Below are 25,885 nucleotides of genomic sequence, written 5' to 3' on the forward strand. Positions count from 1 at the left end.
GAATTTTGGGTCAAATTGGTAAGGCTGAAAATGAAAGTTTTAAGGATTTTTCACCAAATTGACCCACCAAAATAACCTAAAAAATAGTTTTGGTGAGACTGCAAATAGTGCTGAGTGTTTTATGTTTTAAATTTTTGTTAATATATATATATATATATATATATTCCTTAGTATGAATGCGAAAAATATATATTCCTTAGTATGAATGCGAAAAAGCTTTTCTCGTACAACGAGCTTGCATTATTGCATAAATAAATTATGGAGCCCAAAGCATATTGAAGTCAAAAAGTTTGAGGCTCCTTGGCGTGCAACTCGCATCGACTTTGATAAAGGCAACTACAATGATAATGCACCCTTCATAATGACCAAGAAATTGAGCGAAATCCGATTCCCACTAATTATATTAAAAAGTTTTTACTCAATATTGGCATAGTTGATAAGCTTTGACTAATTTTATTTATGGTAACCTCAAATTCGGGTCAAAATAGCGAGGCTCTAGATTGTGTTAACAATTTTAGGTCAAAAGAGAGTAGGGATGATTCATGAGGCACGCATTCCTCCAACTGACCCATCATTTGCAATCACTACCTGTAATTAGAAAGTGACAATCGACCTACTACTTAACATTTTCAGTTTGCCCAATTTCTGTTGACCTTAATAAAAAAAATTCATTGCGTGATAAAAAAATAAAAATAGATATTACACCCCCTATCATTTATGTGAAAATATAAATTTATCCATACATTAAAAAGATTAAAAAAAATGCACAGCCTCTTCTAACGTTGGGTCTCCTTCCGTAGAGACCCACAATCAAGCTGGAGATCCATGGCCGTGGATCTTTAGCCATTTAGACCCACGACTAAGTCTTAGGTCTCCTTCCACATAGACATACGGCTAGAATTAGGATCTTCTCCATTTCATTTGAACTGAATAATATCTAATTAGTTATAGTAGAAGAATATTTTTGTCCCATCAAAAAGTAAAAAGGCAAAAACAAAAAGGATCTTGTTCCCCACGGCTAGGCCATGAGTCACCTTCTACAGTAATCCGTGTATATATATATATATATATATATATATATAAACTTTAAATGCAATGCACAATTTGAATCATGCAATTCATTTTCCGTAACGGAGAGGAGACAAATTGAAAGTGCTTGGTAATTTGAGAGGGTGGCAAATTGAGTGTCAGTTCAAGGGAGAAGTGTACTTTCTCAAAAAAAAAAATTCATAAAATGTCACTTGGGAAGAAATCTTTGAATAACTTTCTAGCAGATAGCTTATTTGTTGCCCTTTATGAAAGAGATGATATATTGAATACATTTCATCTTCAATTCAGAATTCCAATTATCCAAGTTTGCAGGTTATACGTTTCTGAGGAAGAGCAATAGAGAAAAGGCAGAAACCCAAGACTATTTTGAATCTGTATCATTTACAATTTTGGCATTAATAATTGAACAACATAATAAACCATTACTACAACTGTGGCACAACTCATTGCTATTGCATTAACTCTCAAAATTGCTCCTAGACCAGTAGGAATCACAAGAAATGTATATAGCTCATGATGAAATCACACCCTCCCCCCCTCCTCCCCCAACTGAAGTGGGCATTACAAATGGCAATGAAATAAAACTCAACCCAGATCAGCAGGATGCCATGTGGCAGTAATCTTACCCGTACACCGAGAGACAACAGGGGAATGATAGTTTATTCAGTCTTCCCTTTACGGTTCATCAAGTCATGGTAGTATAGAAGCACACACATGGGTTGACCAAGAATACAGAAAAAGAACCAGAAGATCATGTTTCCCACCTGGCATAAAAGAAAAGAAAAAAAAATAAAAAAAAATCAAGTGAATTAAAAAATAAAGTTTGGCATAAGAAATTGGGTGTTGAAAAAATGGATGGGCTAAAATAAGGTTGAATAAAATTATTATTCCTAAAAACTACATACCATAGAGTTTCTGAACTTATTTTGCAGGTAATTGGTAATCAGAACCAAGGGAACCTATTAAAGAAAAAACAAAGAACACAAAGAGCAACAATTATCATTAATCTCATTTCCAGAAACAATTCTTGCTATAATGGCACATGTCTAAGTCTATGAAAATTGAAATTAATATCTTTTTTCTTTTTTTGTTTTTGTTTTATGGCAGTTCCTATTTGGATGTACCATCTTCGATCAGAAAGGCCAATGACTTTAATATTTTTACCTGACACATAATTCCAATAAAAGCCCACAACTTGAATATGTGGCATGGAACAGCTATGCAGAGCTGCAGATAAATTAAACAAGATTAAGTTCCCATAAAAGTAAATTGATGTGATTGAAGCACTGCAATAATTAATCAAGTAAATCATTTGGAGATTCAGATTGGGGTGTAGACAACAGCATAAACTACTATTTCATAAAAAATATATATATATAAATTGCGAGTAATTTATTTTTGACAAGCTTCTTTGACCACGAATAGAAAGTGCGTGACCACATGAATGGGGTAATAAAACCTACAGCGAAAATCAGAGTCAAATGACATCGCAGTGGTGATTCCTGCAGCAGATCACCATGATGGAAGTTCTAACTTCAAAAGTTTGGTTACTTTCATTTCTAAATGTGCGTGGTCATATTGTGGCAATGCAACATTGTCCTACCCTTCTCACTTACTCAATGCCCCACTATTTTTACAAATTTTCTCTTCTTTCCTTCTCAAAACATGTCTGCTTAACCGCAGAAACCTGACAATTAAGCAAGAAAAATAGGACAACTTTGCCCTTCAAGCTGAGGTTGATAGGTTGATATCAGCATTTGTGTTATTGCCAGATGTCAGAAATTTGACATAAAAGCCAAATTTCTGATTACAGATCTTTTCCTGGGTGAAAATAGCTAGCTCTTGGTTTGGTTCCTAAATTCCTACTATGATTTGTGATGATTTTACCGTACGACATATCTCAAAACCATGCCTAGTCAACGAGTCACTATACTGTGTATACACTGTATAGTTGCAACTTCCCTCTCTTTCCAAAGATGAAGCACAACAAATAAAATATTATACATATTTTACGCAAGGAATAACTTTAGTAACCGTGCCCCAAAAATAAAAAATAAAAAGATGGGAGCAAGACCATTATTATCTATTGCATATACTAGATGCCAATTGCTACCATGTACAAATAATAAATAGCCTATTGCAATCTGCTTCTGGTACCACAAAGGGCTGAAAGATAGACTTGTTATTTGAAATACAACTGGAAACAAAAAATAAAATAAAAAGAGAAGCAACGCACCTCATGGAATATGGCAGACACAAAGAAGGCAATTAGAATGGCAACTCCCTAAATCAGAAACAAATAATTAAATAAAGACAAATTAGTTCAAGATTATGAAGTATAAACAGGTGGGACCAAGAGCATTAAATTAATGCTGGGGCAAGTTACAAAAGTTTTAGTTATAATTATAACAATATAAATGAATGCAAAAATTGTCATGATCACCATTACAAGGTCATTACTTTATTGAAGCTTAGAAGAACAGAGGTTGGTATATATACATTCTTTTTGAGTTTTAACGTGTCTGTACAGTTGTATGATGTCTTAACCTAGTTTAATCACGTGAAATTCAAAGGGATGTTAATGTTGAAAAACAAAGATCAACAAGGGAGGTTAGTACATATATTAAAGGATGTATCTATGAATTGCCTTGGAAAAATGACTAGGAAACTGGGAGGAATAGATAACAGATCTACTATCATGCACTTTTCTCCTAAGAGAACAAAAAATTTCCTGACAGATAATGACAATGAAAAAAATTACAGAGACGACATAGATTAACCCAACAATGTAGTAAAAAGATCTTTCATGCCAAGATGCATTCATCAAGCAGTGCTTACAATATAAGGTGAGATTGGTCAATTACCCTTGGTATCCCATTTCGCAGGCATGGAAAGTAGATATGACGAACCATCCACTTATGAACAGGCTGAAATGAAAATGAATCTGATCAGTAATATACTTTACTTGCTTTTCTTTAGCATGTTTGTACATCATGAAACCAGTATCACAACCTCAGGCAAAAAGTTACAAAACAGCATTTTTCAAAAACCACAAAACCACTTAGAACTTTTCAAATAGTTCCTTTCATGAACATACTAAACTGACGGTTCAACATTTTCACATATTCAAAATCTTAGACTACAAGAGATTAAAGAATTAGACATTCAAGAACTAGCTCATTTTCATATGTATATAAATTCATAAATTCAACATAAGAACATCATAAGTACTGAATATATAACTTGGAATTTGCAACCTATGGGGATGGACGTTCTAGAACAGAAAGAAGAGCTAAAAAGAGAATTAAGTGACAATGATAAACTACATACCTAACTAGTTCCACAAAAACTGAATTTTGAGAAAAGAAGCTTACCATATTCCACAATCTCCAATACTGATGGTAGGCACAGAACCGTGAGATTCATGCAAGAAACGCAAATAGATTATAAGTTCTCTTCAGCATACGCTTGTTGAAATACAAAACCTAAGTAACACATATTGCAAGATATAAGACCTACCTCTTCAACTGTCTTTGCATTCCACCAATCTTTGTAAAACTCACGATCACCAAATCGAAGAAGTTCAGCCAGTATATTTAACCTAAAAATGCAGGCTTCACCAAAGCATAAGATTATCTCAAAAATAATAAGATCCTCCTCAGAAATCAAAAGCTTATAATGAAATATATGCCTTCATGAAATAAAGAAGAGTTGACACACCAGAGGTGAAAAAAGCAGTAGAACATGCAAAGCCACACATATAAATTCGGAACTGAAAGCTTCAAAACCCTCTCAATGGCATATAGAAGGTTCCCTTTCAAGGGATGTTGGGAATTCTTGACAATAGGATTAATATACTGCAGGATTGTACCAACAAAGTCATGTCAGAATATCTCAAGCAATTTTTCCAAAGAAAAGAAAGAGCAAAGAGTTCTAGTTTCAAATTAGTAACAGCTACTTACTTGTTCTATTATGAATCCCATAACTCCTGTAAATATTATCAACTTCACTAGTTGACGAACCACCCAACTCTTTCGAATGCATGCCGTACGAGGATAGCTTGTCTATAATGATAATACATCAATATGAAGGTCAAAGAATGCCGCTACTAAATGATAAGAACTTCATACATTCAGCAAACATAGAAATTACACGATTTGACTCAAGTGAGTTTTACAGAAATGCAAATACAGAAACAGGTTTTATGGAGAAATCACTTCCGTATACCGAGTTAAGAAGGTGCAATACTGTAAACACTTTTTTTTTTTTTTTTTGATAAGTCGAAGCTGATGATATGATATTATGTGAAGATAAACTTCAGACGAGCACTTACTAGTATAAAAGGATTAGGAAGGCAGCAGACAGGAAAGAATAACCAGCATAATAGCTAACAAAAAGAAAGTGACTGAGAATACCACCACAGAGATACAATTTTCGACAAACTACAACATATTGAAACATGGCTCCAATTAAAACGGTATGCTCACAACAGGTGCAGTCTGGACCAGTTAAACCTGAGGACTGACACAAACCAACAAACAGACACACCTGTGTTGGTTGCTCTAGGTTCAAAAGTATGATAACCAATTTAAATTGGTTTAGATTTCAGTCAAGGTATCTAGTTAACCAAACACCAGATATATTATATAAAACAAACTTATAAATGTTCATATGACAATTCAACTTTAATTAGATATTTTTGTCATGATTCGATCATTTGATGATCTCATCTTGGAAAGATAGAATATAGTGCATGAGTTGTAGGATTTGTAATATATAAGACCAGCTAAATAACATTTCAAACAATGCAAGATATGCACACACCTAAACAACATCCAGACACCATATAACTCGCATTGTATAAGGATTTCTCCATACTTTATAATGGGGATGTCTCACAAAATTTCTGAATGGAGAGTCAATTGATAAACCCATTCAGAGATATATCACAAGACACCATTGTTGTGCATGAAGAACACAAAAATGCCTTGTACATGTAACAAATACTCCAAAAAGTCAGAAAGGAAGTAAATATCATGAAATAGCTGTACAAAGATGGCTCAACCTGAGTATCGGTATACTATAATAACTACAACACTTGAAGTGCAATTACCTGGTAACATAAGGTTGGAGCAACCATGAAGTAAGCCAAACTCTTGAAGCTAACACTGTAAGGATAATCGGTATTCAGAGAATTGGGCAGGACATCCCCCTAGCACCAAAGCAGGGACACAGTGAATAAATAGAAAACAAACCTTCGTTCATCACCCCTACATCTTCAGGAGATTAAATATCCATTGCAGAAGAAAGGAAGAGAGAGGAATACCAACTGGTTTTTTATTCTAATAAAGCACATACATAACGAGTTTTGAAAAAGTTGTGATGGTGACTTATCCCAAAAAAATGTTGTGATGGTGAAGAAATAAAATAAAGGGAACCAAGGATTACTGTGCTAATACTTGCATGGTCTATTTTTCTAAATAACCAACTTACTACCAAGATATATTTAGCATGTAATTTCATCTTCGTAACTACTAAGTTTCATCAAAGAAACCTACCGAATTTCGTCTAAGCATAAACATCAAAACACTTTCTATCTTCCTTTCTTCAATACTTGCATATTTTGTTTAGCAGGAAACTTCAATCTACACTAATCATCTATGGACTTTTCAAGGGAATTTCCTTTACCTTATCAATCGATTTTGCCAGCGCTCTCATATCATAGTTTGTATGCGTATAAGACACCAATTTTAACCATACAATGCAAGCAAATAGCATCAAGGTGACACCTGATAAAACTACAGAATCGCACCTGCACAGTTTAAAGTCATAAATCAATTAAGAAATTTCCACAATATCCTTGTCAATGGAATGACCAAGGAAAAGTTCCTACATGTGCAATTTTCCTTATATAAACATTAATTCTATGTAGCGAAAAACTTGAGCATCCATTCATACAATACAAGCATAATTCTTTGGCATTGTTCACACCAATAAAAGGTTATGCTTCCCAAATGACTATTAATAGTCTAACAAAAACACCAAAAACTAAATCATGTTTAAAATTGAATAAAAGTCTAAATGAAAAATAAATAAAGGTTAAAACTTACCTTAGAATAACAAAAACTGGATACAAAAGTGCTGCCGTGGTAATGATAAAATGAAGTAAAAGAACAACCTGTAGCATTAAAGTAGAAGTTAATTTTGAGGATACCAGTACCTCAACATAGCATGTTATTCATTTTTTTTTTTTTTTTTTTTAAGTAATCGAAATTTCGCTTTTTAGTTGCGCAGCATGTTAACATAGCATGTTATTCTCTTGAAGGGTTTTGCATACTCCTACACTGCAACTTACAATATACAAGAAGTAACCTCAAGTATCCAAATGACAAGAAAATTTCCATCGCTCCAAGTCATTTTCATGTAAAGTAAGAAAAGCTGTTGATTTGCATTAATTAAACTTGAATCACTTACAGGTTCAGATATATACTTCCACTGTACTAATTTTTCCACTACGAAGGCAGCAGCTGGAAATATCGGGAGTGTAAGACTGAAAGCAATATAAGGAGAATAAACAATCAGATGCTCATTGGACATATAAAACCCAAACGAAATATGCAATAAGTAGTTCATCCTATAGCAAATACAAGCAAAAGTTAAGGAATCATTACCAACACATAAGAAGGGGCCAATCTCTCAATGATCTCGAACTAAACCAAAAACCAGTCTTAATTAACCAACCATACTGCAATAAAATTAAGGAATCAGCAAGTAAAAATAACTGATAGGGGCATGATGATGCACAAGTAAACAGATGTGATCACCATCCAACTAAAGTTACCTAAAGACGGAAGCACACATACCTTCATAAGATTCTCAATGATTAGTCTGCTGTTCACAGCAACAAGCACTACTATACAGAGATTAAAGAGACCTCCATGGCTCTGCATAAAATTTATAAATAATTAGGGTCGAATTGCACAATATTCATAACACTTATCGGTTAACAACCCCGTAAAAGGCAACGTCACTAATTTTTTTTCTTTTGCAATAAACATCCATTTCCAACTAACAAAGGGATTTCATTTTCATACTCATCATTCAACCAATACTAATTGTGGACCGAAATTCGATAAAAAATAAAAATTAAAAAAAAAAACTAGCTGTTTCTCCAAAAGTTAAAATTTTTGAACAAGTTCCGAACTTTCAAGAAGGCATTCTAATATCTGACCAGCAATATATGCGTCAAAAAAGTTAACAAATTAGAAAAGAAAAAAAACGGCTAAAGCAGCGGGACCTACCTGTCTGAAGATTGCGTCGGAGCTAAGAGGACTCTCCTTTATTCTACGGTGAGCCGGAACTGATGGCCGATACCCGAGCTTCACCGCCGCGAAATCCGTTCTCCGATCCTCACCGTTCGCAATCTTCTCACCGCCGTGGTTTCCATTAGTCACAGGATTCGCCGATTCAATTACAACCTCGCTCCTACTCCCGTCGTCCTCGCAGCTCTTCCGGGCCAGGGACTCGTCGCTGCTCGAATCTCTGACTCTGACAGATTCTCTCACCGAGTTATCGGAATCCGGATCCGTCGTTTTAGAATTTGAATCAGACACTTCCGTGGTTGCGGTGGCGTTATGTCGTCTTCGAAGATCCGAACCGCCGTGAGGCATGGTGGCGGTGGTGCCTGTGGTGCCTGTGCTTTCAGCCGTACCGGAAATCGCCATTGCCGGAAACCGTATCGTATTGCACGCTTACTGATAAGGTAAACAAAACTAAACAGACAAAGAGAGCGAATTGCAGAGAGAGAATTATGGTAAGCCAATTGCACTGACAGAGCGACACAGTGAAAGCGAGAGAGATAAAGAGTTCATGCAAACAGGGAACATGAAGAGAGATTATAATAATGACTCAGAATGGCAAAATGCACGAAATTTCGTCAAGTGGCGATGAGCCTGTGGGACCGTCTATCTATTGGCAATTCTTTCTTTAAATATTATTAATTTACATATTAAACGCAAAATAATAATAATAATGAATGAGAGCGAGAGAAACCGAGAGAAAGAGCGGTGGGGCAGTGTTTTCTTGCGGTTGGCGTCGAACGTGTTGGTAGTTGCTTGCTAGGGTGTTTTGATTTTATTTTCTTTTTTTTAATTTTCGTGTAGATATTTTGTGTTCGGATAATATTCTTCTTTAAAAAGAAAGAAGAATACAATTTTAACATAGTCATCATCTACGCCTAATAGATGCAAAAGTATGCTGATAGAATTTTATAAATTATTATATTAGGTAGGTTAAATAGTCTTGTACAATAAAGTGAAAAGTAATAAATTTAGGAGATTTTTTAATTTAAAATAGTAGGGAAAATAACAAACATCATCCTTGCCTTGATGTAGGTGTCAATCTAATCTTTTCACTTTCAATTTTAACAATTTACCCCCTTGCACATTAAGATTTGTTACAAACCAAACCAACTAGAAAAAATTGTCTGTTAAATCGAACGGAATTAGACGAATGTATAATATCATATTATACTTTATGGATGAAGTTTTTCACAAAAATTAGATGGAAGAATTTCCTTAAATTAAATTTATTAAATTAACACGTGTTCAAAATATATGTAATTCTCATAAAATTATATGCTCTATTAAAAATATATTTGAGAATTATATGTAATTTGAACTCATGTTAAATTAATAGTCTAAATTGAAAGAAAAAAAAAAAAAAAAAACCGTCGATCCAATTTGATAAACAATTGTTCGTATTTTATCATTTTCTAAGGGCTCAGTTGAAAGGTAACTTTACAAATTTACTTAGGATTTGAAAATACAAATTTTTTAACATTTTTCAAATCGTAGTTTTTTAAAGAGATAATTTCAAACAGTAGATATTGAATGATTTGATTTATCATTGCACTTACAATCTTGGAAATTGCAGTACCAAACTTCCTTAATAAGGAAGGCATGATGTGCAGGAAATGGGGAAACAAAGCCGTCATGAGGAAGATACAAATTCGACCATTTTACGGAACTTGAAGGGGGTCCAGCGGAAGCTTTCATTTAAAGCACGAGAGCAGCAAAGAAACGAGATTGGGATTGACCGGCATGGAATAATAAATTAAATTTCATGGTACGCACCAAACAAAACAAAATGGTTTTTTAATCGGACTAGGCATCTAATAAACCGTTGACTTAATTGGCATCTTTCTGCGGGAGATTCTAATTGAACGAGACATTACGTCAAGTAATCAAACTTTTTAAGGAGATTGCATCGTGTTAAGTGTAACCGACATACAATTAATTGTCTTTCTATTTTCTTTTCTTTTCTTTTCTAGAAGAAGAAAAATATCTCAATTTTACCAGTTAGGTGAAAGGATGAGGATGAGAAAGAAATCGTTGTCCAAATAAATTTTAAATTACCCAGCCACGTTTTTTCAAAATATTTTGCATTACTATTTTTGTTCTCGTAATGCAAAAGGGATGCGGATGAGAAAGAAAGAAAGAAAGAAAGAGAGATATAATCGGTAAAAGTTAAATAGGGTAAACCGACGAAATCACATTAATATGATGGGATAGAGTTACGAAACAAAGCATATTAAACTTCAAAAAAAAAAAAAAAAAAGACGACAAAATTGAACTGCCTTATATTAGAAATACATACGAGAATCACAACAGATCAGGCAAAATTATGGATTCTACATTGCAAGTACCACTTAAGACAGTAGGAAATTCAAGCTTCTTAAAATAAAGACATCAGACCTATAAGACAAAAAGACTTGGAAAATGAAAAGAGAAACTTACCAAACAGAATACAACTCCCTACTAAATAGGCAAAAAAAATCTCATTAGAGGAGATCGGCAACATTTGACGGCAGCTCCTCAACTACGACATTATAAAACTTCTGAATGTCAAACAGCATCCTCTCGTCATCCTTTGTTACGAAGTTGATGGCGACACCCTTCCTCCCAAACCGTCCACTACGTCCAATCCGGTGGAGATAGTTCTCTGGCTGTGTTGGGAGATCGTAATTTATAACAAGCGACACTTGCTGGACATCGATACCACGGGCCAAAAGATCGGTAGTTATAAGGACACGAGAGGATCCGGAACGAAATTCACGCATGATAATGTCTCTTGTGTTCTGGTCCATATCTCCATGGGTGGCTGAGACTGTGTGGTCACGGCCCCGCATCTTGTCAGTGAGCCAATCAACCTTGCGCCTGGTGTTCACAAAAATAACACTCTGGGTAATGGCCAAGGTTTCATAAAGATCACAGAGTGTCTCAAGTTTCCATTCCTCCTTGTCAACATTGACATAAAACTGCTTTATACCCTCCAGGGTGAGCTCATCACGCTTCACCAGAATTCTAACAGGTTTATTCATGAACTTCCTTGTAATCTCAAGGGCCTCAGGTGGCATTGTGGCAGAGAATACCCCAACCTGAATCTTTGATGGTAGAAGCTGGAAAATATCATAGATCTGATAGCAAGAACAATCAAGATTAGATCAACTATAGTACCATTAAAGAGTTTTCTTCCCAGACAAAGCTGACTTAAATTGATTGATTAAATGGGTTACAATTAGAGGTTTAAGAAAATTTTACATAAAAGTTACAGCTCGATTAGTTAAAATGAATGATTAATTGAGAGGCAAGTATGTATCAAAACCATCAGACACAAACATATTGGATATAAAAAGAAAAGAAGAAGAGAGAGAATGAAAAAAGGACCTGATCCTTGAAACCCCGGGAAAGCATTTCATCTGCCTCATCCAATACAAACATCCTGATGCAATCAGGACGAAGTGACTGCCTTCGCAGCATGTCAAACACGCGACCAGGAGTGCCAACAACAACATGAACCCCACTGGACAGAATACGTTGGTCTTCACGAACACTTGTTCCACCAACACAAGCATGTACTCTTACACCAAGATAGTCTCCAAGTGCCCGCATAACCTTCTCAATCTGTTGAGCAAGCTCTCTAGTGGGTGCCAGAACCAATGCCTGGCATTCCATTAAACTGTAATCAAGTTGTTGCAAGATACCAGAGCAGAAAGTTGCTGTCTTCCCAGTTCCAGACTGAGCCTGTTGAATAACATCAAGACCCTTGCAGAAAGGAACAATTCCCCTTTGCTGAATAGCTGAGGGTTTTTCGAAACCTAGACAAGAAAACATCCAACTTAAACACTTAAGCATACACTGGTTGGGTAAAAAATGAACAGACTAATACTTCATAAACAAATCAATAAAAAAAATTAAATTAAATGTTCCCCCAAACACTCACAAGTTCTCATACAAACCAACAATAGAGCTACATCAGCTCTTCAATTCTTGTAGTTGAGATATAAAAAGTCTAATTCAAACTTGCAAGACCAAAACTCTCAATATTTATGAAAGCAAGAAATCTCATGCAATAATTCATCACTATGTAACGTAATACTAGGAAAAATAAATATATGAAAGTATGTTAGATCTACCATAAGCATAAATGCCCCTGAGAAGATTCTCTTGCAATCCCATTGCGTCAAAACTATCATAAACCTCATCATATGATGTAAAGAAATCCTGTCCATCAGCTGAAAGTCTGTAGCCATTGATTCATCAAACAAAACAGATGAAATTAGCATCCAATCGCAAATAAACTCACTCATGTGGCTAACATCCAAACAAGTAATCTAGAAAAAGGAAAGACAATGGTGCAAAACTCTTACAACTCATTCATTTTGGTATCAAACTGACGAGCATCAAATTGTGACCCCTCTGATGAAGCCATGGCTGCAAAAGGTACAACAATATTCCATTGAAAAATATCACCATCTATATGTACACCTTAAGTGAATATTCAAAATCAAAAGTGCTAAATATGTTCATGTGTGTGCACTCGCAAGAGAAAACCAGAAGCCGTAAAAATCTAGTGTAACACAATTCTAGTACAGTTTACAAAGTGACCCAACAATGTCACAAAAAAAATTTCAGGTTTTCCAGTGTTCAAACAAAATTTCTTTGTATTTTTTATTTTTTTATCTTTGCTCCATCCAGCAAACATGATAAACCAAAACATTTTTTCAAAAGAAAAAGTGATTTTACCAAAATTTCAGGTTTCTAGTGCTCTATGAGAATAATCGAATAAACTAACAGCTCTTCAAAGCATTAGCTTCATTAAAAATATTTGCAAAAAAAAAAAAAAAAAATCCATCAATTTATGATTCAAATAAATTATACTCACACGGAAACACCATATTAAAATGAGAAAGAGGCATAGCATCAGCAGTTTTAGGCTTTTAGCTCATACAAAGTCTAATAAAAAATAAAGTGGATTAAAAAAAAAAAACAAAATAAAATAAAGTGAGTCATAAACCTAACCCTATATAGAAACGTAGCGTACACGTTAATTAGATGGAATATAATGCAAAGAAGTTCATGCTCTCTTTGGTTGCATCTTATACATAAAGATAATACAATTTTTTTTTTTTTTTTTTTTTTTCGGATTAGCAAAACACACTAATTTATTGAAAGAGACTTTTCCTCTGAAAATTCAGAGAACACGACAAAACAAAAGAAAAATCTACCAAAAAAAAAATCTCTTTATTTTCTCCTCCGCTTTCTCGGCAATCAAACATAACGACATCAAAACCCAAAATTGTTATGACTAGCATCAGAAACATTAAAGGAGTAACCGGTAACTCGACGAATCAATTTTCAAAAGATCGAATAATCAACACCTACGTGCCGATCGAATAATCAAAACCGCAATATCTAAATCATAAGCAACAGATCGAATACGAAGGAAAAAAAACAAAAACAGATCTTACAAAGAATTTCTGATATAAACGTGAAATTCAGATCAAAATCAACAGTCGGATCGAAGAGAGAGAGAGAGAGACCTGTCGATCGTTGAAAAGTGAAATTTCGAAGAGAGCTTAGTTTGTTTTTGAGAAGGAATCAGGCTTTCCCAAACTCCTCGGATCTACACCGCGGGGAGTTGAGGAACGATAGCTAAAAAAGTTTTCCTGGAAAGTGAGAGTGAGCGAGGATGAGATAGAGAAATAATAAAATATAGTAGGATTATGCCTTTGGAAGAGTCGGTGTTTTTCCTGTTCCCGGATTTGCCCCTGCTTTTGTGCTACTTATAGGGGTAGGTTTTAGATCAGATGGGCTTCAAGCCCAAGCCCAAGCCCAGAGCTAATGCCATCTTCGCACTTAAGATTATAATAATTAAAAAATATATATATATATATTTACTTATTAATTAAACTGTATATAGCATACTTTTCCTTTTTTGTTTAATTACTTTTGTTTTCAACTTTTATAATTAGCAAATGCCATTTTATTTGAAATTGCCAAGTCGGCTTGGTTAAGATTAAGAATCAATTCCCACGGATAAATCACTCGTACTAATGTCTCACGGCAGCTTGATTATATATGTTCCTTATTTTGAAGTCTTAGAATGATAGGGCAAATAAAATATTCTATGAAATCAAATTCATCACATTTAAACCACTCCATATTGATTAAATTGTTTAATAATTTCCATTAGTTTAAACAATCAGTAATGGTGTTTGATTAATCAAACTAAACCCAAATAGGAGTAGTCAATTAGATTAGAATGCAACCTCATTAACTCCTTCCTTTTTCTTTTTCTTTTTCTTTTTTGGTATATATTTTAAGATTCAGAAATAAAGAAAGAATAGATATACTTTAAGTTTAAGATATATAATCTTAATGAAAATGGACGAAGTTTAGAATAAGATCTCCAATCGTAGAATAATTAGTATTATACTTACAAACTAGTTTCAAGAATAACACAATAGATATGCTGCCCAATGTCATAATCCTAGAGGATTAGGATTCATAAAAGAATTTACAATCCAATGAATTTAGGTTGCTCTAGACAAGTAAACCTGCGACCCCCTCTTACCCTCTTAAGTTGCTCAAATTTCTGTGAAATTCGGACAATCAAATAAGTGAGAATCCCAAATCGGAATTACAATACTACAAAATAACGAAAATTCGAACATAGTTTGATATCAGCTAATGGTACAAGTTTTCAGGCAAAACTACTATAGTAATTGAGTTTAAGCGAAGAGGAATGCTATGCACCACACTTTTATCTCACTTACAGATATAACACTACCAATCAGACCTTGAATTTTTTGTTTTTAAGACTGATCCAAAGGCTGCTTGGCAGTGCCACATTAGCAAGTTAGCAACGTTTATATAACATCTCTTTAGCAAATACCTGAAGTTCTCAAGAAAGAAAATCACATAATCCCAAAAAAATAAAAATAAAAATAAAAACTAAGCTTCTGCAGTTTCACCAATTGTGCTGCTTAAATAACAGACGCTAATAGGTATGATACAACATATTACATTGTTCTAGCAAAATTTGACCAGGACAGGGTTCTTTGGCAACCCTCACAAAGAACTCAAAATGTAAAATGGATGCTTGCCACCCATTGACCTCTAAATCCTTTTGCAGGCTACTCACCTATTTTTGTCAAACATGCATCTAAAACTGAAACAGATCAATAAGCTCGAGTTATATTATATACATCTGCAGCGAAATGTGCAAAGGTGGCTTCCAAACTGTGAGATAACATCTACAAGGCCCCCATAACCTCCAACTGCCGCAACCTGTAACAAGTGGGTTCAGCAACATGAGAATTAGGTTGAGCATAAACATAAGGAGTCAAAACTATTCTGTGATTTGAGCGTGCTTCTTTCTTGACTTGGCCAAACATTAACAAATACCAAGAAACAGTAAATATTTTCAAATGGGAGAGAACCAGATTTGACCTGAATCAGAAGTTCAATATCGGTTCATTTTCATTTTTGTTTGCTTTTACACTAGAGTGCTTCTTTAGTTTTGTGTAACTGAATATAAAAATGTTAAACACAATGAGCAGACACTAAAGCTTCTTTGTCCCGAGCTATAGAGGAGAGTTTTGGGAATAAGGACTTAAAATTTACTTCTCCGCACCACACATCGTGCCAAAAACAAAGGTGAGAACCATCCCCTATTCTTTAGGAGACCAAGTTCGAGAGACACCTGCCATTCCTAATATTTCTCCAAAGACCCACCCCATATGCTGCTCGAATTTCCTCAGAACTCCAGCCCTCTCTCTAGATCCCATACTTCTCAACAATCACCTGCCTCCATAAAGAATTTCTTCATGAGCGAATTTCCAAAGCCATTTACCCAGTAAAACTTTATTAAACGGCCTAAGACTTTCACACCCAAACCTCCTCTAGGAACTAGGGAGAGTCATCCAGTTAACAAAATGGAGCATAGTCACCATCAAAACCATCCCAAAGAAGTTCAGTAGAATGCATCTACTAGCTATACCAATTGGTAAGGGGAAAAGGGGAAAAATATGTAGGCTGGCTGGAAAGCGTGCTCCTAATAAGGGTAAGACAGCCCACACGAGACAAATAAATCTTCTTCCAACTAGCCAATCTTCTTTCCATTGTCTCCACTACCCCATCCCAAATTGCTTTTGACTTGAAGGGAGCACCCAGGGGGAGACCAAGACATTTCAATGGCAGGAAAGAAATGCTACAATTCAGAATGTAAGCCAATTCTTCCTGATTCAGTACATGGCCCACTACTACTAATTATGACTTATGGAGATTGATCTACAAACCCGAAATAGCCTCAAAACAAAGGAGGATATGTCCCAAATTACGAATCTAATCTTGGTCTATATCACACATAATAAGAGTATTATCTGCAAAAAGAAGATGAGAGATCTCCAAAGAGGCTGCATTATGGAGGTCGACATGGAATCCTACTAAATAGCCACCGCTCGTAGCTCTAGTCCTACTTAGAGCCTCCATGGCAATGATCAAAATAGAGAAACAGGCTGTAGAGATACAGGCGGAAATCCACTTCCTCCATTTTCACCCAAAACCAAGGCACCCTAGTAGATAGGATAGGAACTCCCAATTGACATGATCATAAGCCTCTTCCAAGTCCAGATTGCATATCACTCCAGGAATTCCATATTTCAGTCTTCTGTTCAGGCATTCATCTATAAGAACTGAATTAAGAATTTGTCTTCCCTCCACAAAAGCATTATGATTATTAGAAATATGCAAACCTAGCACCCGTTTCATTCTAATAGCAAGAACCATAGCCAAAATCTTATAGACACTCCCCAATAGGCTGATTGGTCTAAAATCCCTTCCAACTGCCCAATCTTTTTGGGGATAAGGGAAATGAAAATAGCATTAAGGATCTTCTCGAACAGATCATGCTCATGAAAATTATGGAAAACGCACATGAGATTGTCATTCACCATCACCCAATACAGTTGGAAAAAGGCAATAGCGAAACCATCCGGTCCCAAATCTTTGTCACCATCCATACTAAGCAACGCCTGATGGACTTCTTCCTCTTGAAACGGCCCCTCGAACCAATTCGCTTCACCAGCATCTAGTGAGGGAAACTCCAAACCATCTAACTTGGGCCGCCAAAGAGTTGTTTTCGTAAAAAGATTCTTATAATACAGTGCTCTGTGTATCAGAAATGGAAATTAAGAAAACAAGAACAAATAAAAAATAAAAAACAAAAAATAGAATAAAAGGAGATGATTCTATGATTGCCTCTCCTCACTCTATTAAGCTGCATCTTTTATCAAGAACAGGGATTTTTTTTTTTTTAGTTGGTAAGTTACACAAGCACCCGGTAGGACATGAACCCACAACCTCACCCTCCACCTTGCTACAAATAAAGGAAGTACCATTTGAGCTAAAACTCATTGGCATCAAGAGCAAGGATACAAGCTGTATCATTTACCAGTGATAAATATTGACAATACTAATGAAACAAATAGAAGGTGAGAACCAAAGTTTATATCAATAATTAACAATCACAGAAATTTAAAATCTTCAGAGAAATATACCCATAAACATTAAGGAAAAAGGAGATTAAATCAGAACATACCCCTGAAGGATGTATGGAGACAGAAAATGCTGACAGAGGAGCACATTGTATTTGTGAAAGAATCGCCCCATTTATGTCAAAACGATTAAGAAAAGGTTCTGCTCCAACAGCTAAAATCTGTGTTATTTTTTCTTAATAAGCTCAATCACATCTTAATGGGAGAAAATGGAAGTCAAATATCAGAAGGTAACTGGAAAAATATTAGCAGGAGAAAAGTCTAAGAAATGACAGTTCAATCACAACATATATGGAAAACCTCAAACACATAGGGGTAATTAAATGCTTACTGTTAAAATAGCAGCAGCAATCACTAATCAAATTCAACCACAACAGCTGAGAAGGAGAATAGTTGAAAGTGCAGATGTGATAAGAAGCAAAAGATGTAGGGACATGGGGGAGGCAAATTGTGAGCATGCCAAAGAGATCCACAATATACAAAACTAGAAACTATTTGTGATAAGACCTCAATCAAGCAGGACAACTGGAAATTAACAGATCAACTTAGAAATACCAATTGGCAATCGCTTAAAACAAGGGGCGATAATATAGTTTGCTTTTGATTCTTGGTGCCTCATCTGTTAAATTAGGTCTCGCTGCAGACCTCTTTTATATATATATATTATCACACTGTTTAATAAAGCATGAGAAGACAATGCTTGCATTTTCCAGTGTTTCTGGCTATTCAACCTATCCAGTTGGGTTGAGAAAAATTGTTGAAAAGTTTGTGGAAACCCTAATAACATATTAAACCCCAAACCCAAAAAGAAGGGAAAATTCCTGGCTTTGCAGCTGTTTAAAATGAACTGATTCACTTCTGAAACTTAAGTCCCAAGCACCTTTTATTTGAGCAACACTATGTTCTAGGACCAATCAATTACAGACAGATACTGTAATAAAAGCTGCTCTGATAAAATAAATAAGAAGTCGTCCTATTACATCCTTTGGAAAATCAAAATGGATATTGGACCTTCAAATGACATACCACCAAGTTGAATTTTGTTCCTTTTTTTTTTTTTTTCTTGGTCGAGCAGGAACACCAGGATTAAACTTAGAAACAAAAGGTTCCCACCAATTACTATCACCCCCAAAAAAAAAAACTTACTTGATTATCATCAAATAATACATCCTGCATGGAAGTATGGGTTGATATCCTTGAAACACGCTCCGAAGAGGGAAGGTTCCAAATGGATAAACTCCGACCACTGCCACAAGCCTATGAAGATAAGCGTTGATGAGTTAGTTCATACCATAAGCCAACTGTAATAAGAGAATTATTCTTTTTTTTTTTTTTTTGATAAGTAATAAGAGAATTATTCTTGACTCGAAATGATAAATCTTTATACCAAATGTATCTTTTTTTTCATCAATTTCGCCTATAACTCAGATGTAGCATTATAATATGAGCATTATCAATCAATAATACTTTGCCGTTCAAATTACAATCTCACAATTATAACTTGCTTCCTTATGTGACAACTGAATTGAAAATTGAGTAGGAGAAAATAATATAAGCTTGTAATTGCTGAAAGAGTTTCTTGACCACCAGATGTCAAGTATCAAACACAGTTACACAGATCACCATAATTCTTTATACACTAATGACAAACAACCATAGACATAAAAATGAGCTTTATTTAAGGATAAAATATGAATCTTTCATCAAACTAAAAATCAGAATACTTATATAATGATGGGTATAAACAAAGAACAAAAAGAAAAGAAAAAAAGATATTACATCCATACCACGTAAAAACCTTTTTTTGATAAGTCATATCAGGTAAAAACTTACCAACCAGCTCTCACTTCCATCAAGAGCAATGCAACTAACACATGAGAAGAAACCTTTCACCACTGTATTCTCTGCCGGATCAATTACTTGAATACATTTTCCACTTCTGCAGTCTAGGTAACACCACATACAGAAGCAACTAGCATTATCACTCTAATTATAATAAACAGTGTAAATAGTAATTTATAGCTAAAAAAAAAAGAATTCCACAACAATATTTCAGAGACCTACAAAAAAAAATCTGAATAAATTCTGCATAAATTTTAAACTATTGAAGATTAGGAGAATTAGTTTTACCCCATATCCGTGCAGTCCCATCCTCTGAACCAGTTATAATCTGAAAATATAAAAAAAATAAAAATAAAATAATTAAAATTAAAAATTAAAAAAACAAAAATGTAAGAGAAATCCTGCAGTGCATCTTTTCCTTCAAATGTGCTGTGCTATATTATTGTTAATTGCGATGACAAATTACACACAAAGCACATAAACTAATGCCCCCTAAAAAATAGGTTGAAAAATGAAAACTAGAAAACAATCATTCATCTGATTAGGTTTAAAACCAGGGTAGTGGTTAGATGAAAATAAAGGAAATGTTTTATCTGCAGATTTCCACTTTTAAGAGACCGAACAAAAAAAATTATTATTATAAAACTCTATGAATAACCAGTGACAACAATCTGCCACCTCAGGCAAGATTTTCAAAAGTAAATGTGCATACATATGTTGCCCACCCCGGTTGGAGGAAAACACTATCCTTAGTATCAAACCTAGCAATATCTCAAATTGTATAGTAAGGAACTAATACTATAATTCCTTCACCATCTTGCAATGATCAGCCTATGATAATTTGGCTTGCGGATTTAGGTAAGATATAACTGCCCAGCCCGGTTGGAGGAAAACACTATCCTTGGTATTAAACCTAGCAGTATCTCAAATTGTATAGTAAGGAACTTTTTTTTTTTTTTTTTTGATAAATAATACATTTCATTAATGAGAGCAAAGGGATGCAGCCCTAGTACACATGATGCATACAAAGAAAGGCCTCCTTATTGTATAGTAAGGAACTAAGACTATAATTCCTTGACTATCTTGCAATGATCAGCCTACGATAATTTGACTTACGGATTTAGGCCATATATAGAATTCTTGACGGAGGATTGTTTAGATGCTTCATCAACTTTTTCAGTTAGTTGTATCTTATAGTCCAACCCCCTCCCTTCCTTTTGACAGCCCTTTTAAATTCTTTGCTTGTAACTAGTTTGCCCCCTTTTCTATTTCTTACAAGTGCCTTTTGTTTTCCTATGTATGACACCAACCAACATATGTAAGTGTTAAAACATTATAAATGGAGCCTTCATACCAATTTCCATAGTTGAGGACAAGTTAACTAATGAAGGAGAATGATCATCATCAAGAAAAAAGAAAGGACCCCCACCTGATTGACAGAGTTTCGGGCTACTATACAATGCAAGTAATCTGAATGCCCCTTGAAGACTACTTTGATTTTACCAGTTTCCTGAAAAATACCAATAACATTCACGCAGAAATTACATCAGCTTGAAAAATAAATCAAGAACACTCTAAATCATCTAAAGGGAATAAAATTCTTAATTGTTTCCGAGTTGAAAACTCCCTTAGATTAGCAATATATTCACCTTGAAAAGATACGTACCACATCCCAGCAATATGCACAAGAATCACCAGAAGCTGAAAAAATAGATCCCCCCTACAGTACAAGATATGATATAAATACAGACTCCTTCATAAATAGATAGATATACATTGCAACAAATCTAAGGGGAAGGTTACAAATAACAAAAGAATAGAAGAGATCACAGACCTGCATATTAACAGCAATGGCATTATTCTCGGGGATTGGAGAAAGAGACCCCCAAGGACCTCTAGAAGACAAAAATAACACAAAAAATGGAACTAAGTTGGTAATATATAGGGAGAAAACGAATATATATATATATATATATATATATATATATATATATATATATATATATATATATGTGGTAGAATGGACAGAACTGACATAGACAAGCGTATATATAACTCACTTATGTTGAGGATTTGCCAGGTCAAGTACTGGCTTAATGTGGTTCCCTGTAGAGAGAGAGAGAGAGAGAGAGAGAGAGAGAGAGTTTAAACATATATATATATATATATATCCCTAAACACAAAAGTAATACATAAAAATTATTGAATAATAAAAGTTGAAGCAAACAATCCACAACTAGGAAGCAGAAAGTTACTTAGCAAAACGCAGGCACCCTAGATGGTAATCTTAAAATGATATAAAAGCTTTAGGAAGTCAAAATGGCCATATTCGACTCTATGTAACAGAAGTGGACAAAATGCATTACAATATTTGAATATTGTCTTTTCAATTCAACAGTATCTTCTAAGAAGCATATGCCAATTGGCAATTTGAAGCAACCTTACATATTATTACTTTACATAATCCCTTTACATAGACATGGTGTAAGTATAACTTAGTTCCATTTGGGGCCAAGGCTAAAGCCTACCACATCATTCATATGTATGTCCCTGAATCACATTCCTGTCTGTAAAAGAAAAATACAGGTCCCTTGAGGAAAAAATAAATGGTTTCAAATACTCTGAATAACCTATAAATACTTTTGACACTTCTAGAGAGACTGAAGTTTATGACCTTTCTATCGTTAAACATTGGGATTTGAACTTCTACCAATGTACAAATGCCTCCATGATACCCTTAGTTAAGACCAACAGTATAAGAGTCTGACAAAATTGAATTGCTTAAATTGAGAATATCCTGATCAGTTTTTTAAAAAAAGAATTTCATCAACCTATATTTCTGGTGATCTGAGTAAAACTATAAAGAATGAAAGAAAAGTAGTTTTTTTTCTTTCTATTCAATACGGGGAAGGGGGAAAGGGGAATGAAAGAATAGTATTTACACATGCTAAAATAGGTACAAATATCAGTTTATACCTATTTGATGCTTTATACCGTATACAATTTTTTTAGAACCAATAAGAGAATTCACATGTTTATTACCTTGCAAAGGAATGGGCACATCTGAGCTCAAAAATTCCTTCCACCTCCATCCCCGAATCCGACCATCATCACCACAACTACATGAAAATACTCATATAGTCAGATATGTTAACACCATACCAACGCTTCATTTTCATTTAGATCAACTTACAGGTAAGAATTATTTGTGTCCAGGTGTAGACGTGTTTTGTGCATGTGTATTATATTCTCTACTTGTATCTAATCTAATTCACATGTAAGACTCTGCATCTTGTAGTAAAAATACAAAATAAGCATGGACATAATAAATCCAAGAAATCACTAAATTATTGGAGGGCCTACAAACAAGCATGCTCCTCTGAGCACTTCAACTCACTTACACCTAAATTTATGAATCAGCCTAACATGAAGCAAATATATGCAGTCATAATTTTCATTCTACAGCTAGGGCAACCAAACAAAGGTAACATGTCCAAAGAACATTGACACTCTTAGACTTTTAGTGTGTGTGCGCGTGTGTGTGTAATTATATTTCCTGCAAGGGTACAAAATCATCAAGAAAAACAAAAATCGCACACCAGAATATCAAGGACAACCCATCCGACCAAACTGTTAAAGCGTTGATGAGAACAGAAATGCTAAAATGTTTCTACTAATAAATTAACAGTTACGAAAAAACCAGTCCACCATGAGCTTGTATCTATAATCATCTCAATAGTAACTAAAACAAGTTTTGCCACGCCACTTCAATGCACATAAACCATTGTTCTAGGAACCAAAATGACTGTAGAGCTCGTAACACAGTAATGCAACACAGCTCGTGCAAACGCATTCCACATTAATATTGTAATTTGTTAAACAGCAAAAAATCATATAAGACGCAAGATGCAGCATTGCTATTTTCTGAAACTTCAAAGTGGCCACACACATACCTTAGCAACAAGGCATCTTCATCCTCACCATAGAATTTGATATCATATACAGGTCCATCATGCCCTTGCAGAAACCATTCTGGTTCAGCCACTAACAAGCTACAAAAATCCAATATTATAGTCTCAATTAGAGTCTCAATGAAAATAGTTAATATTATAGTCTCAATGAAAATACTTGTCAAGGAGTTAGTTTCTGTTTGGTTTCAAACCATAGATAATGAAAATACTAGCGAAGGAGTTTGTGTCTGTTTGAATTTGTTCAACTTTATAAAGCGCAATTTTTTTAAACGGCCACCCAAATGGGATACTTTTACGATTTTATTTTTAAAAGAGAGTTTGGCCAGGCAAAACGCACGTTTTCCCATCGACACTTCCGGCGATTTTGGTTTAAAACGGGAATTTAGTATGCGTGTTTCGCATAATCGCAGAGCAACCAACCATCATGTATAGCAATTCATACTTACTTTTGTGCCTTTGTATTGCTAAAACCCAATTGCTGCAAACCAAAAAAAGAGGTAAATAAAATTTAGTTCACTGCAAATTCTGTTGAAATGAGACACGGTAAAAAATAAATGACTCACGAGCTTGGAAATGCAGGAGGAGATGGAGTAGGAGGCCAGCAAGCCGTCACTGGAAGCCACGACGATGGTGTCCGGGTTAGGGTTTTGGGAGGGTCCCCAAACCGTCCGGAAAACGGTTCGGGTTCGGATCTCCCTCTCCTTCAATATGCTTTCCCTGTATGCATCTTCGTCCCAGTTCGTCGCGTCTCCGCACATTGTGGTTTGTTTGGGCTCTGTGAAACTTTGTGAAGCTTCACTGAGAACACCAGGATATGAGCTAAGAAGTGCGACCGTTACGTTTAATAATGGCGAAGATTTTCGACTTTATAGCTCAACTTGTCGTCTTGATGAAACTTGTGTCTTCTTTATTTTAAGGAAAACTTCACATTACCGCCGCTCGATTTTACAAATTATTTATGAATTTTTAAATCTCTCATTTTAAACTCATAAACCTTCAATTACTCTCAATATGAACTCTTCCATCAGATTTTAAATGTTACATGACGTTTATACCTCTGCCTTTGTATAAAATTTCAACTTCGAAAACTTTTTTTTATTTTTGAAAAAATGAAAATCAAGAACATTTTGGTATTTTTTGTATTTTTAACTGCTAAAATTAATAGAAGGGTTGTAATTGAGAGTAATTGAAAGTTCAGAGGTCCAAAATGAGAGATTGGAAGTTCAGGGGTTTGTAAAATCGGATGAAAGTTTATGAGACCAAAGTGAAGTTTTCCCTTATTTTAATATGTTCTTACATATTTCACATCAAGTGTTCGTAGAGATATTATTGCTTGTTTGGGAAGACAATTATTCTCAATTCTTTTCAACTTTTTTCTCTTTTTTAGTTGATTTGATATTCCTAACACTCGACTCAAAAAATTTTAACTTTATTTAAAATTTTATATTCTTCAAACAACCCAAACATAATTTTAACTCTTTTTTCTCTTTGATATTCGCAATTTGAAATTTAGTTCAATAGAATAGAAAAAAATCGCAAACTCAATCGAGGTCTATTAAATTTTATTACAAACTTATATGATAATATACCATTTATCACATTAATTATTAAATAATTGAATTTATTTATAAAATTTTGTTACATAATTTTTTATTATTATTAATATACTACGCATGTAAATTTTGTAAAAGATTATGGTAAAAATTAGAACAACAAGCATTTTCCTTTCACATATGGGTATTTGGTTATGCATGCATGCTTAGAATATGTCGTTTCTCTTGAAAAAAAATATATACTATATCGCAAAATTGGAGGAACTAACGGTGACATTGGGTTCTTCCTAAATTTTAAAAGAATGAGGGCCCGTTTAGTTCGAGGAATATAACCTTAGAATGGAAAAGCTATTCTTGTGGAATAGTTATTTTTTTTGTTTTGTAAAGATCTATTTCTAGGAATGGTTATTTCCGTGTGAATCACTAATTCATCACACAGGAATAACTATTCATCTAAAAAATTAGAGGAATAACTATTTTTGAGGGAAATGATAAGGTTTTCTCAAATTCTATTTGTTTTTTTCTCTCTCAAACTTTATATATATATATATCATGTGGGTGGCTAGTCA

General features: G+C 34.5%; 3 protein-coding genes across 3 annotated transcripts; all 3 read right to left on the reverse strand.

The window, feature by feature from the left end:
- Positions 1–1,387: 1,387 nt before the first annotated feature.
- On the reverse strand, positions 1,388–8,986 carry LOC132165612 (diacylglycerol O-acyltransferase 1). The gene is made up of 16 exons (XM_059576246.1): positions 8,352–8,986; positions 7,914–7,994; positions 7,722–7,795; positions 7,525–7,600; positions 7,161–7,228; positions 6,739–6,862; positions 6,164–6,262; positions 5,013–5,114; positions 4,771–4,907; positions 4,570–4,651; positions 4,425–4,445; positions 3,915–3,977; positions 3,287–3,334; positions 2,215–2,277; positions 1,956–2,009; positions 1,388–1,814 (listed from the first exon to the last, which is right to left on the reverse strand). Exons 1-16 carry the CDS (start codon positions 8,772–8,774, stop codon positions 1,710–1,712), a joined length of 1,620 nt encoding a protein of 539 aa, XP_059432229.1. The 5' UTR covers positions 8,775–8,986; the 3' UTR covers positions 1,388–1,709.
- A 1,689-nt stretch (positions 8,987–10,675) lies between these two features.
- On the reverse strand, positions 10,676–24,595 carry LOC132165220 (eukaryotic initiation factor 4A-15-like). The gene is made up of 18 exons (XM_059575707.1): positions 24,327–24,595; positions 24,210–24,241; positions 23,746–23,844; positions 22,835–22,911; positions 21,853–21,898; positions 21,627–21,687; positions 21,459–21,512; positions 21,222–21,302; positions 20,081–20,120; positions 19,784–19,896; positions 19,097–19,207; positions 17,995–18,111; positions 15,598–15,683; positions 13,862–13,968; positions 12,761–12,824; positions 12,527–12,633; positions 11,778–12,208; positions 10,676–11,527 (listed from the first exon to the last, which is right to left on the reverse strand). The coding sequence occupies exons 1-18, from the start codon at positions 24,519–24,521 to the stop codon at positions 10,892–10,894; spliced, it is 2,457 nt and encodes an 818-aa protein (XP_059431690.1). The 5' UTR covers positions 24,522–24,595; the 3' UTR covers positions 10,676–10,891.
- On the reverse strand, positions 15,690–17,968 carry LOC132166574 (uncharacterized). The gene is made up of 2 exons (XM_059577419.1): positions 17,665–17,968; positions 15,690–17,564 (listed from the first exon to the last, which is right to left on the reverse strand). Exons 1-2 carry the CDS (start codon positions 17,841–17,843, stop codon positions 17,162–17,164), a joined length of 582 nt encoding a protein of 193 aa, XP_059433402.1. The 5' UTR covers positions 17,844–17,968; the 3' UTR covers positions 15,690–17,161.
- Positions 24,596–25,885: the final 1,290 nt, after the last annotated feature.

The sequence above is a fragment of the Corylus avellana genome, chromosome ca11, assembly GCF_901000735.1.
Source record: "Corylus avellana chromosome ca11, CavTom2PMs-1.0".
In the NCBI taxonomy this organism is placed as follows: Eukaryota; Viridiplantae; Streptophyta; class Magnoliopsida; order Fagales; family Betulaceae; genus Corylus; species Corylus avellana.